General features: G+C 37.0%; 1 protein-coding gene across 1 annotated transcript in view; it reads right to left on the reverse strand.

Annotated features, from left to right (window-relative positions):
* ASIC5 (acid sensing ion channel subunit family member 5) overlaps window positions 1-14,913 on the reverse strand; it is a 31,630-nt gene extending 16,717 nt beyond the window's left edge. Inside the window, exons 1-4 of the mRNA XM_036072218.2 lie at window positions 14,874-14,913; window positions 11,782-12,088; window positions 1,788-2,025; window positions 33-158 (exon numbers count right to left, since the gene is read on the reverse strand). Coding sequence (XP_035928111.2) covers window positions 33-158; window positions 1,788-2,025; window positions 11,782-12,088; window positions 14,874-14,913 — 711 coding nt within the window. The remainder of the gene's footprint in view (window positions 1-32; window positions 159-1,787; window positions 2,026-11,781; window positions 12,089-14,873) is intronic.
* Between the last annotated feature and the right edge of the window lie 235 nt (window positions 14,914-15,148).

Raw genomic sequence — 15,148 nt, forward strand, 5'->3', positions numbered from 1 at the left:
GACCCCTGGTGAGGTTTAAGAAAATTCAGTACCTGATTGACATTGAAGAGCAAGCTTAAGCCTCTTCCAGAGACACTGACTTTTTCCTTTGCTTGAATATTTTCGCCATGATTAAAAGTAAAACAATTTCCATATTCAGTGAAGACATGTGCAAAGTCCTCAATATGAAAATAATCCAAATGAAATGTAATTAGTTAGGTATTTTGGCCACTTTTGAAGTTTAAGTTGCTCTAACTTTAAAAAAAAAATCAGATGTCTAAATGAGAAAGCAGAAATATCAGAAAGAATAGGTAATACGGTGATTCTGGTTTGTGTCCATTAATAGTTTTTATTTTTTTTAATATGCACTTGTCAATATGTATGTGATTATCTCATTGAGATTTTTTATGTAAATAAGCATGTTTTAAAAAGTTATTTGTTGGATATTTAGTAAGGATTCATGGAAACATGTATTCTTACCTATGGAGAAGGCTCTCACATCCTCTCTTTGAGGAACTTCCCCCTCCCCCACCATGTTGGGGCAGCCAATCACATTGCTCTGCTTCTTGGGGGATCCTCTTCCTCCAAATGCCAATACCACAGAGGCACCCATATGATAAAAACTGGACCAATCTGAATACCCCACTCCCTCACTTCAGTGATTGGTTTAAGAATTGACATGTGTCCTAAGTAAAGCTGATCAGTCTTGCATGGAATTATTAAGAGGATACTGGAGGGTTAACCTATGATAATGAGAGGCGAAGGTTGTCAGCAATCCTCATGGCTCTGTGAGGAAAATTCACACAGGAAAAAACCAACGTGAGTCATGAGAAAGAAAGAGAGAGAGAATGTTAATGATGTTGTCAAAGTGTTTCGGTTGAGCCTTTTCTGAAGCCAGTCCTACTCTTAAGAGTTCCCTGTTAATTAAACCAATGCATTCTTTCTACTCTTTAGCTTCCAGAGGTGGGTTTCTGTGAGTTGCAACTGAAAAATTCCTGTCTAATACAAAATTTCTTGGTGACAAGTTTAAACATGTTGGTTAGTAAATAACAAGCAACACAGAAGAACTTCTCTAAATTAAGAGTTTAGAACTGGGCTTCATCTCAGTCAGATGTCTGTCAGGCCTTTTTTTGTCTGTTTTCTGTGCGCTAAGGAAGGCTACCAGAAGGATTAGGAATTGTGTCCCAGAATCACGAATTTGTGACGTTTACTCGGAATCACCTAACAACACTTGCTGCAGAATTACTGATACTAGAACTAGGGTGTCAAAGTGCCTACATATACCTTTGCTAATAGTTTCCAGGGATATCCAACATTTTATCTGAAATGTAAATTAATTATATAAAGGATAAAAACAGGATGTTATGAGCGATTAGAGAAATATATATAATTTTCACAGTCAAATGCTGGTGGCTGCTCATTTTCTACAGCCTCCAAGCGAAAAAAAAATTTTTTTTGAATGTTGGCTCCTTAATGATAATAAAAATGCTATCTTGGAATATGTTATTGAAGAATGGGAAATATTAAAATATTCCCTTGGGTTAATTTTTTTTTTTTGGAGATTATCCTGCAATAAAAGTAATCAAAGATTTCTGTTCTCTATCTTCTCTTATCTAACCACCTGGAAAAAGAAATATGTCTCATGTGTATTCCACACCCCCTGATGTCATAAGGCTGAGCTAATGAAATATACTCTTTGAGCAAATTTAGATTGATTCCCCATGAAAGTAAACTTGATCTGAGTGTGAAACAGTACAGTGCAGTCGTTTATTATGTTGATGATATTTGAAGAAATATCAAATTGTTACCTGTGGACCACAGGGCTTTCCAAAAAAGTCACATTCCAACAGAGTGCTATTGTTGAGATAAAAACCATTTTCTTTTACAAACTCTGTAATGCTGAAGTTTTGATGACTTGCAAGAAAATCAATAGCTTCTTTAAAGCCAGTGTAATTGGACCTGATTTCCTGAAAATGGAGGACTTTGTATACGATATTCCATAAGAAAAAAATAACGCTAAATTTGGCTGCAGCTTCTGTTTGGAACCTATTAGTAGGAATAAAGGCAATATTTAGAATAGCAAACACTTATGATCTAGAGGACAGACATCAAACATCTTGACCCTATTAGCTTCTCCAGCTTATCTGCTACATTTTCCTTCATTCATAATACATTCAAGCAAAACTGAATTCCTAAGAGGTCTTTGCCACATCCTGCAATTTGCCTTGTATTTGAACGTGTCGTTTCATTTACCTAGAATACTTTCCAGACCTTGATCTGGATACATCCTAATGGATCTTCAAGACCCAACATGAAGAGAGAGGTGGGAATGCGAAGTTACTAAGAATATAGACTCAGGGGCCAGATTTCCCGGGTTCAAATCCCAGCTCTGTCATTGTGGCTTTGTACTGTGCCCGTGTGGTTATGTTGGAACTATTTTCCAACATCTTCCTTGTATGTGTCTGGTTACAATGGTAGAGTGGGAACTTCAGTCTCAGACGCACTTTGTGGTACATCTCCTGACTCAGCTTGTTAGTATGGGCCAACAACCAGGACTGGAGCCGCTTAATGGTATGACATCATTTCACTGCGACTCCCGTTTCCTCACTTGTAAAATCAGGGTATGTTAAAAACCTACCTCAAATGTTATTTTGATGAATAGGTTATTTTTCCTAAAACATTTAGAAGTGTGCCTGGAATATAGTGAGAGTCTCAACTATTCATGAAATTAATGCCTCCTAGGGGCGCCTGGGTGGCTCAGTCGTTAAGCGTCTGCCTTCGGCTCAGGTCATGATCCCAGGGTCCTGGGATCGAGCCCCGCATCGGGCTCCCTGCTCAGCGGGGAGCCTGCTTCTCCCTCTCCCACTCCCCCTGCTTGTGCTCGCTCTCTCGCTGTGTCTCTCTCTGTCAAATAAATAAATAAAATCTTTAAAAAAAAAAATTAATGCCCCCTTTACTGTCCAAATATTTTCCTGGCAATTAAAGCAGAAGGAACCTATTTGCCCTAACTACAATAAGTACGCTGTTAATTCCCTTCTGCTGAGCAATTTCTGCCTTGCCTTATGTATGGTTGTTTATTTGTGTACCATATATTCTTTTCAAAATTTGATTGGTATTTTCATATTTTGGATATTATGTAAGTCTTGAAACTGAACAAACACTCTCCATTCAAATTTACTGCTAGAAAGCATAGAATGAAGAGTATATCCACTCTTGCTAAGTACACAGAGCCATGTGGTGCTTGGTTTGTGTGTATGTGACCTCACTCCTGGACTTCTTTTCTGACCCAGATTTTATATTTTACCTTCACTTTCTATTATCTTTTGCTTTCTCCTACAAGCCACATTAAACCCTTTTTCAGTCAAGGTAGAGCATATATAAAACAAAACATGGAAAATAAAAAACACACCCAAACCAGCATCATACATCCTTTTAGAGATGAGAAACTGTTTTCATGGTCAAGTCTAAATAGAATCTCTTACTTAACCAGCTTTGAACCTTGAAGGCCTGCCTTATATCCACCAGCCCAGGTTCTAGAATCCTATACATATCCTCTTTTGACTTCCCCTTTCCTTAGAGACACTATTAACTGATGGTGGTATTCTACCTAACGAGAATATATCCAACAACCTTGCTTTTCTTGGTCAAATGTGTTTCTAGTGATCTTTGGGGAGTTAACAGTCTACATTTGCAAGTGATTTGGGGTGGGGGTGGATCACAGTGGTAGACCTAATTGAGGAATGGACCTTGAACTTCCTTCAGCTTTCTATCTCTCTGAATGATGACACCATACCAGGGATCTGCTCCAAAGCCCTGCAACTTTGGGGGTTCTACCCAGGCTGATAGTAATGTTCACTGGATTCTTTTCAAAACGACTATGCAGAGAAAAGAAAGAATTCTCACACGTGTAGGAGGTATAAATAAAATAAATGAAGACGGTAAAAGAGAGGGCATTTTAAAATATTCTTTTGAAATGATTTTTTTATTACATCAAAATAGTTGAGACCATGAGGGCGATTTAGCCTGATGAACTAGACTTAATGAATAAAGTTAACAATGTTTGGAACAAAGGAAGTAAAAAAATTGAGACATATTGTTCAGCCTAACACCAAAGTGTCTTGCTCTGAGTCTTTTCGTCTTTAATGTAAATTTCTAAACCTGCCCACGTCTATTCTTTCAGAAATCTTGCTTAGTTAGAGTTTGGCTTACTCTTTTATTTAACATACACTAGTAAGAGGTTGGCAAAAGAAGACACTAATAAAAATGCATTGCTTTGTTGCAACAAGTTAGTAAGTGATAGCCAGTTACAGAATGCATGTGGGAATGTCTCTAACTACACACCCCAGATTTGGGGACACAAATGCGCACGTTCCATCTGATGTCCAAGTTGATGCCTGACTCAGCCCTTCATCAGATCCCACCAAAACATATTGAAGCCTAGCATGTATTAACAAGAAATGTATATTTTGCAGATCATTTTATGGAGAGGAAAAATAGGGAAGAACGTCTGCTGTTTGGATTCTTCTATGAGCCAATTTTAGTCTCTTACAGTTCTCTACGGAAATAAAATCTTTGACATGTGCTCATTTTATCTTTGTATAAGAGTCATGATTTTATCTTTGATTTAAAATCCCTTACCTCATATTTAAACAGTAGATTTGGAATAAACCAAGAAGCACAGTGACTACTGGGAAAATAAATGGAACTTGAGTTACTCATTCTAATGTAATAGCTCAAATAACATCCATATTCACTATATCCAGTCATTATTTCTGTTTTTATTCTTTATTTATTTTATTTCTGTGTTTAGCAGAAGAAAACAAATTTCAGAGGTTTTGTTGTTGTTGTTGTTGTTGTTGTTGTTGTTTTGTTTCTTTACCAAATATGATATAATGGAAATCTGTGATTAATTTTATGCTGAAGATAGTTTAGTGAACAGGTTTAACACAGGAACATCTGAGGGTCACTAGAATAGATCCCACAGGAACAAAACCACAAGCAGTATTGCAATTCCTGGAATTTATTGTGAGGTGTGATTTTTATAAACCTCTGCCAAATGTATCCTGATGAGTTTAAGTCCTCTTTATTTAGTCATTGCTTCGTGGGAAAGAACTTTTCAAGATTAAAATTTATAAGTATTTTTCAGTCAACTGTGAATGAAACTATACCTACAAACCCAGCTGTGTTGGCAATTCAGCATGAATATATAAAGAAGGTTAATTTTGATGAAACAATTGACAAATTTGCAAAAGGCTGAAAAACGGAAGCTACGATGCTACAATTATTCATCACACTGACAGATCCAAAATAAAGGTCTTTTCTTTTTATTTCAAAAATACATCAATGTTAAAAATTATCAATGTATTATTTTTCCTATTTTCGTATTATATTTACTTAATTAAATTTTTTTAGAACAAATACATAGAGGCCATTTTGCTATATGTTTAATTTCATAATTGTAACTGAAAATAATTTTGTTATATAAAGGAGGGGAATGTTACAAAAATTATCTACTCTAGGCCGTCATATACCTTGCACAGGCCCCTGAGACCCATGGTAAAAAGTAAACCCTTCCTAATAATCTGAGATCCCTTGGCAAAATTTCCTCATCTCAGGTATCGATTCCTGCTGATAAGGTAGTTTAGCAAGAGTACAGATATTAGGAGCCAACAGCAGACCTTTTTTCCAGTCCCTAACTAGTGACTTTAAGAAAATACCAATGGGCGGTGCCTGGGTGGCTCAGTCATTAAGTGTCTGCCTTCGGCTCAGGTCATGATCCCAGGACCCTGGGATCAGCCCCTCACAGGGCTCCCTGCTCAGTGGGAAACCTGCTTCTCCCTCCCCCACTCCCCCTGCTTGTGTTCCCTCTCTCCCTGTGTCTCTCTCTGTCAAATAAATAAATAAGATCTTAAAAAAAAAAAAAAAGGAAATCGCAATCGTACGCTTTACTTTCTCTATGTGAATTGGAGGCAATGCAGCTTAGAATAATGGTCTTCAGACTGGGACATGTATTGACCTGAGGGTACGCATGCACAGTCAATTTTAAGGGAATAAATTTCCAGATCTTCAACTTTCACCTAAGGTTTAAAAAGAGCCTGTGTTCACAATGGTACTTTTCCCATTTATGAGAGTTTTTACCTGTCACTCATCATAAATCTTAGCATATACTAATGCATACTGGTGTTTGGCAAACTCAGAGCTTCTAGTAGACCCATACACAATTAAATTGTATCTTGCCTCAGAAAAGACCCTAAGAATTAATCAAGGCTCCTTAAATTTTGTCTTGCTTTGTCATGCACATATTTCTGATTAGGGTGAAGCTTGGCGTTAAGCACAAGGGGTTTGAGCACTTGCTGGGATCTTCTGAATTGAGAAAAGCTATAGTAGTACAGAGTAGTACAATTTGTTATTTTAAATGTAGCTGGGTTATTCTGTGCGACTTCTCGATTATTGAGAAAATCAAGTAAAGCCCGTAGATAACAATTTATGTGATTTATATCAATGTGCTTTATGCAATAAAATCGCTAAAACTTCATGGAATCACATAAAATATTTATTCTTATGACCGTCGATCCTTATCCTACTCTATCTCATAAAATTTATAATATTTTTGATCTCCTAAAATAAGAAATAAACTTATTTAAAATTATGGTTTAAAATTTAGATATCAATTTAAAATATGCATGTAGAATAAATAGTTTTTCAAAGTTCCATTATATGGCCCCAGAACTAAAATGTTTGAAGACCACTGGCTTTGAGAACCAGACAGTAGACGGCTTGAGTCCTTTCCCTCATCAGCCAGTAATTTGCTGAACTATATTGAGTAAGATGCTCATATACTGAGATTCAAAGTATCTACCTATAAAACTAAACTCTGGGAGATGAAAATGTCTCCTACCCCTACAGTACGGATGTCACCTAAGTTCTTTGTCATCTAAGAAAATAATTCCCTTATAATTAAGAATTTCCCTATTCTGTAACTATAGTTTCTAAAATATTGAATATTTTTTTTTTTGTCTGGGTATTTACGGTATCTAACTGAGCTAGAATACACTACCAGTTTTTTTAAGATACACCAACACAAGAGCCTAAATCGTTGATTTGTGATTTGAGCTATGCAAAATGAATTACATTTTTATACTAAAAATTATGAAAATACTTATATCATAGATTATTAAATATTTTCTTTGAGATCTTTATTTCTAGAACAGGTGCTTGCAGCTATAAATTTCCCTGGCAGCATGGCTTCAGTGGCATCCCATAATTTTTTTAAAAGATTTTCTTTATTTATTTGAGAGAGAGAGAGAGAGAAAGCGCATGCAAGCGGGGGGAAGGGGAGGAGTAGAGGGAGAGGGACAAGCAGACTCTGCCCTGAGCTTGAAGCCCGCCATGGGACTCTATCCCCTGACTCCGAGATCAGGACCCAAGCCAAAATCAAGAGTCAGATCCTCAACTGACTGAGCCATCCAAGCACCCTGGCATCCCATAAGTTTTGCTATGTTGTATCCTCATTTTTCATTCACCTCAGAGTATTGTCTAATATTTTATTTCTTCTTTGACTTGTTGGCTATTAGGGTGTTTAATATCCACACCTCAGTTTCTTTCTATTAATGATTTCTGATTTCACTCTATTGCTGTTGATGGACATACTCAGAATGATTTCAAATCTTTTGAATTTATCGAAGTTTATTTTATGGCCTTGCCATAAATGTTTCACGTGCACTTGAGAAGAGTGTGTATTCTGCGGCTATGGCATGGAATGGCCCACAGATTCTTTTAGGTCTAGTTTGTTTCTGGTTTATATGGATGTTCAAGTCTGCTCAGTCTTTCGTTTCCTTGTTGAGCTTCTGCTCTGTTGTTCTACTGATTACTGAAAGTGGGGTACTGAAGTATGCAACTGTATGTGTTGAATTATATCTTCCTGAGAGATCACCCCTTTTATCATTATAAACTGACTCTCTTTATCTCCAGTAACATACTTTGTTTTAAATTCAATAATGAGAACAATGAATGGGAGTCCTTGTTGCTCCACATTCTCACCGGGATGTGAGGTCTCTTTTAGATTTTGGCCATTCTGATACGTGTCTAGTGGTATCTCATTGTTATATTAATTTGCATTTCCCTGATGACATTTGATGTGGAGCATCTTTTTAAGTGCTCAATTGTCACCTGTACATTTTCTTTGGTGAGGTATTTGTTAATGTCTTGGACTCATTTTTTAATCAAGTTTTTCTTATTTTTAAGTTTTAATAGGTCTCTGTGTGTTCTGGATAACAGTCCTTTATCAGATATGTCTTTGGCAAATATTTCTCTCATTTTGTGGCTTCTCTTTTCATTATCTTAATCTCTCCAGGGCATAGATTGACCTGCAGTCTAATCTAATTAAGTGTGGGCCCCTTTAAAGGAGTAGATTTTGAGGCCAGTCTTTGAGAGTTCTTCTAACCCCAGGAGAACTCTTCTTGTATATCTCTTCTCTGTATTCTTACAAAAAACTAGCTGGTCTATAGTTTAGTTTGTTCTCATAAACCTACTAACCTCCTCTTAATTGTTTACCACCAAAATCTATGTTGTTTTGAGGGCATCCTTAGGCTTGAACCATACACTCTGTTACAAGCCAAGTTGAATTTCACCACACTCTGTTACAAGAAGAGTTCCATTAGGGAGAACGGCAGACTTCTTTGTTCTTATGGCCCGCCTCTCCCACTGGGTAAAATATTTATAAGCAGCATTCTGGACAGGGCAGTGGTTTATAGTCTTCTGACCATGGCTCTCTCAGTATGGAACCTCCACCCTTGAGCAGGCTGAGGTGAAGGCAATTAAGTGTTCTGGTCTACCACCCCCAGGGTAGAGCTTCTACCCTGTAAGTGGGAGTCACGAGTAATGGAACTCCCGGTCTCTTACCTGTACGCATCTGGAATTTAGCCTTTGCAATATGAAGTTGAATTGAATGAGTAGTGCTGGCAGCCTGCATTTCCTGGTGCATAGTGTAGCCCTTGACTGGAAAGGGGGAAGAGACAGAGCCCTGTCTTTTTGGTCAGACCCACCTAGACCATAGCTTCATGTCATGTCAAGAAAGAAGGGAGAGGTTTGTGGCACAAGTTCTATAGACTTTCACTGTTCTTACTGAGATTTAGTGGATTTTTTTTTTTAAATAACTGTTCCTTCATTTGCTATATTCCCTGAGGACAATTTCCAGAGACTTTAATGGTTCCTTTTAAAAAATATATTTAGGTACATTTTATTATATTCTAAATATTGTAGCAGATACAATGATTTTCTCTTTTTTTCTACTAATTCTTTTATTTATTTTTATTTTTTTATTTTTTAAAGATTTTATTTATTTATTTTAAGAGAGAGACACAGTGAGAGAGGGAACACAAGCAGGGGGAGTGGGAGAGGGAGAAGCAAGCTTCCTGCGGAGCAGGGAGCCGGATGCGGGGCTCGATCCCAGGACCCTGGGATCATGACCTGAGCCAAAGGCAGACGCCTAACGACTGAGCCACCCAGGCGCCCCACTACTAATTCTTTTAAAAAACTTTATTTTATGTGATAGGAACACTGAACAGAGAGATCTACTCTCTTAACAAATCTAACTGTACCATACAGTATTGTTGATTATAGGTACAATGCCGCCCAGCAGGTCTCTAAAACTTCTTTGTCTTGTATAACTGACACTTTATGCTTATTGATTACTAACTGCCCATTTCCATTCCCTTTCCCTCAGTCCTTGGCAACCACCATTCTACTCTTTGATTCTATGAATTTAATTATTTCAGATACATCACGTAAGTGGAGTCATGTAGTATTCCTTTTTGTGACTGGCTGATTTCATTTAGCATAGTGTCCTCAAGATTTATTCACGCTGTCTCATATTGCAGAACTTCCTTCTTTTATAAGGCTGAATAATATATCAGTGTATGCACATAATACGTTTTGTTTATCCATTTATCTATCAATGGGCATTCAGATTATTTCCACATTTTAGGTATTATGAATACTGTTGCAATCAATATGGGAGTGTTAGTATCTCTTTGAGATCTTGTTTTAAATTCTTTTGGATATATACTTGAAGTGAAATTGTTGGATTATATGGTAAATCTATTTTTAATTTTTTGAGAAGCCTCTGCACTGTTTTCCATAGTGGATCCTCCCTTGTGCATTCCCACCAACAGTGTACAAAGATTACAATTTCTTCACATTCTCACCAACACTTGCTGTCTTTGTTTTTGTTTTGTTGTTGTTGTTTTGTGTTTTTGTTTTTTTGTTTTTTTTATATAATAGCTATCCTGACAGGTGTGAAGTGATATCTAATTGTGTTGTTTATTTGCATTTCTCTGATGTTTAGAGACGTTGAGCGTTTTTTTTTTTTTTATATATACCTGTTGGCCATTTATATGTCTTCTTTTAAGAAATGTCTATTCAAATCCTTAGTACATTTTTAAATTGGGTCATTACGTTTTATGGGGGTTTTTGTTTGTTTGCTATTGAGGTGTAGGAGTTCTTTATATTTTGATGATTTACCCCTCAATGATTGCTTTTTTTAAAAAAATATATATATATATTTTTTTTTACCAGTTATGGTTGTTTCTCTGAAGAGAAGGTCTGTGAAATTCCTTATACTGCCATTCTCAAAAGAGCATATACATTTTATTTTAATAACAGATATCTTCAACCAACCTTTGCTTGTATTAGAACACAGACCATTTAACATAGACAATAGTTTTAAAAATCTTTGAGGGGTGGGTTGATTTGCTTTTACTCTTGATACACACCTTGACATATATCTAGTAGTCACACAAACATGCTATAATATCTAATACATATGGAACACCTGTCCAAGGAAGATCCCAGGAATGAGACAAAATGGTGTATTTCTTATCTCATCTAATGTAAAAGCAAACGAAGCTCAGAAGATTAAGTGGCTTGTCCATGAACAAGTAGTGGATCAGTGGTGGTTCTTAAGGAAATCAACCCCCCCACCACCTCCCAGATAAATCCTACATGTGATCTTTCAGGCTCATCCATAGGCAAATACAGGGCTTTCTCTGGAAGGCCTCTTGGGGGACAGCTACCCTCCTACAGGAGACTTAGGGTAATTGTTGAATTGCTGTTTTCTGGAGGGAGTTGTAGTTAAGGACTCAAGAGCAGCAGAACATTAAACCAAGTGTGAGGCTCTTCGAGCTCAGGGCCCTGTGTGACTGCACAGGTCAGACGTCCATGAAGCTGGCCCCCCTCTGTTACATTAAAGGTCCCATCGTGAATGCATCAAAACATTTCCTGTCTCCAAACTACTTTTGCTCAGTGGTTCCCTCTTCAGGTTCTTCCTCATCTCCACCTAGAAACTGCTGTTTAGCAGATGTCTAGGGCATCCTTGATACTTGACTTCTGTGATACTCCAAACATAGCCCATCACCTGTCCCCTGTGCTTTCAGAGCCCTTGAGCATACTTTATGGTACTGCACAATGACCATGCATATTGCATTGTGATTGTTCATGTTTCTTTCCTTTTTGCTAATTAACAAACTCTTTAAGCACAAGGATCCAGACTTTTACGTTGATCTAACCACAGGATTTGGTGTGCTGCCTAGTAAATAATTGTGGAAAGAAAGAAGGAAGAAAAGAAAGAAGAAATCAAATAAGCTTCTTTGCCCTCCTAAATTTGGGTTTTTAAGTATAATTTAAGAACTTGATGGGTTTAGATACATTAAATATCACATAATAAAACTCTATATTTCAGTGATACAAGAAAGGTTATACTAACAAAGTTGTAGAGACTTATTACACTAAAAGAGGAATTTTTACCTGTTTAAATTACAAAATGTCACAGCTGGGAAGTCGATCTTTTCCACATACTGAACCTCTATAGACGTCGTGGTGGGCCATGTGAAGTAGTTGACCAAGCGACTGTAGATCTGCCATACGACGAGTAAGACTGAGCCCAAGACCACCACCAACCAGATCAGCTTTCGAATTTTGCTCTGGTTGCGAACGATATTGTGCACCCCGTGAAAGGAAGTGGAGATGGCAAAGTCATGGTCAAACTTCTTTCGATCAGTGGGAGATGGCAGCGGTTTCTTTGAAAGGCATAGCTTTATCTTTTCCAAGAGTCCTTACATTTAACAAAATAATGAAACAAAGAAAAGTAATGAGTCAGAAATCCTCAAAGCTATCTGTGAGAAACATGATTCAAAGAAGTTCAAACAGGTTACCCTTTGTATGTATAATACATAAATATTCAAAATCCATCTTGGGTTACATGGTTTCTTTAGGTATCAAGATGTAGACGTGTTGAGGGCATGGGTCTGATCAAATGGGCAGCTTGCAACTCATAATTTTCAAAAAATTAGCTCTCATTTTTGAAATACAATTTCTTGGGGTGCCTGGGTGGCTCAGTCGGTTAAGTGGCTGCCTTCAGCTCAGGTCAAAATCCCAGGGTCCTGGGATCTGGTTGGGGCTCCCTGCTCAGCAGGGAGCTTGCTTCTCCCTTTCTCTCTGCCCCTCCCCCTGCCACTGCATGCTCTCTTTCAAATAAATAAATAAAATCTTAAAAATAAATAAATAAATAAAATACAGTTTCTTGTTGAAGAATCACAAAGTCCCTTAGATGTCATGAGCAAAACCAGGCTGATTCTTCTGAGGGTAGTAAGTGGGGCTAAAAAGCAATCTGATCCACAGTAATGTATTATGTGGCTGAACTTCTGTAGCTGCCTAGGCTTTGAAACACAACTATTTTACTTCAGTTGGCTAATTTAGTCTGGAATATCTAAAGTTGCATTATCAGTTAAGCAGTGTATCTTCAGCCTCTTGAGAAAGTGAATTAATTCTTTCAATAGTGTCAGTAATCAGTCACCTCATGTTTATTTATATTGATTGATAAGGACTGGTAAAGGTGGCCCTAAATTTTTTTCTGGCAGTATATAACATATTCCGAATTTTCTGTTGTTTTAATTTGTTTTTATTTTTCTGTAGAAGATATGGAGAATTTCTTCGCTGAAGGAAGGCTGCGAACAGCTCAGAGGATGAGATGGTCTTTGAAACAGAAATATCAGGTTCTTGGTCTAGGCCTTGCATCTTATAACCTGTGCTACTGTTCTGACACTGTGCCAAGTTCCTTCATCTTTCTAATATTTGGTTCCTCTTTGGGCACCTGGGTGGTTCAGTTGGTTAAGCGACTGCCTTCGGCTCAGGTCATGATCCTGGAATCCTAGGAATGAGCCCCTCATGGGGCTCCCCGCTCAGCAGGGAGTCTGCTTCTCCCTCTGACCCTCCCCCCCTTGTGTTCTCTCTCTCTTTTTCTCAAATAAATAAATAAAATCTTAAAAAAAAAAATACCTGGTTCCTCTTCCATCTGAGGGGCGAACAGTCTTTGCCTCATGAGTTTGTTGTGAATATTAAATAAGATAATACCTGGGGATGGCTTGGCATATCATCTGAACCATGGTAAGTACTCAATTTGTCTTGGCTATTTTTGTTATTCTGCTAATTTAGTAGTGACGTGGCAAGTGGTAAAATATTCAGGGAGTTTTAAACATTGTCTACAATTCTTATTTAAGAAATGAGTTCTTAATGGCCTCACAAATGCTCATAATTAAGTGAATTGATGTTTATATTTTTTGCTTCAAGAAGTATTATTTCTGTCATCTGATCAGCATTAATTTATTTCTAAAAGGTTTCAGTGTGGCTTATCATTAAATCATGATTTAATACTTCATAGGTCCCAGTCAGTTAGCTGAGTTTATGTCACGATATATAAAAGGTACCTATAAGCATTTTCTAAGGGACTCCATTTCATTTGCAGTGTTAGGACAGAAGTACAAATTATATTAAAATTATTTTACAGACTATACACTAAGCAGGAAATTTTGTATGCATCTGATTAGCTTGAGTTTAGACAAAAATTTTGTAATAGTCCCACATACTGTTGTTTTTCATATTGAATTAGGTAATGTATATATAAAGTAACGGGCACAGTCCCAGGGCAAAATCAGAAATATAAGAAAAGCTATTATTTTTATTCCCTAACAAAATAAATTTAACAACGTTCTTTTGTGTATTATGTAGCCATTAATTACAAACACTAAGAAATGACTCTTACAGAAGGACAACTCAGTCTCTGGGCATCTGGCACCCTTCCTAGTATGGAGCTCAAAGCTGTTCAAAAGGGAAGAGTAATCTAGTAATCAGTAACTGGCCAACCAAAGTATTGCTGTTTGCAAGCATTACCCTGAAAAATATGTTTCAGGCTTATTTGTTGAAAATCAGCTTGTTTAATATAGATCTGCTCCTTGACAATTGCTCTGGTTTTACTGGAATATTCTTAATCATTTGCTAAGGTTTTAAAAGAATTTTGTAAATAATTACTATTGTACACGAATAGTGAAGAAACAAGGTGAAATATTACCATGAGGAAGGTTAAAATTGGTTTAATAAATGGCACACCAGTGTGCCTGCAAAGCAAAGGAAAGGTCTTACTTTCCTGAACGAAGTAAACACTACGTAATTATGGCAAGTGGCCCTTGCATTGAACACTGATCTTTATATAGGCATTTTGAGGCACATCAAACATGTTTTGCTGTATTTTTAAAAGTAAAACTTGTAGGCATATGATAAATAGAAACCAAAAAAAAAAAAAAAACCCAAAAGTACACGAAAAAGAAAAACAAACAAAACCAAAAAATAGATTCTAGCATATAGTAATATTTTACAACTATTTTCATTCAACTCCCTCATACAAATTGCTTCTTTCCTATGTAACAAACACTATTACTCATATCCATGTAATATTGGAAATCAGACTTCTCAAATGAAAAAAATAATCCCCCTTTCCCTTGGCTAATGTCTAACCTGTAGGAATGAACATGGTAACCGCTCTGAGGAGTTGACTCCTTACCCACCTTTCTCAGCGGATGCTTTTGGTTTCTCAGTCTGCTCCATTCTCAAGTTCAGCATGCAGAGTCCTTGGTGTATACCCAATTTTCATCAGTAACCATATTCATTTTGTGGCCTTTATATAAAATACAGCAGTTGAGGTTGTAAAACATGGGGGCAATTTAAATGTTTGTGTTGCTATGTTTTGCCTCATACAACACATAATCTGCAAACCAAAAATGCTGGCAGAACTAGCTATGGGTATTTATGGACTGATGAGAAGCCATCTTAGAGTGAAACC

This window comes from Halichoerus grypus, chromosome 3, assembly GCF_964656455.1.
Source record: "Halichoerus grypus chromosome 3, mHalGry1.hap1.1, whole genome shotgun sequence".
Classification (NCBI taxonomy): Eukaryota; Metazoa; Chordata; class Mammalia; order Carnivora; family Phocidae; genus Halichoerus; species Halichoerus grypus.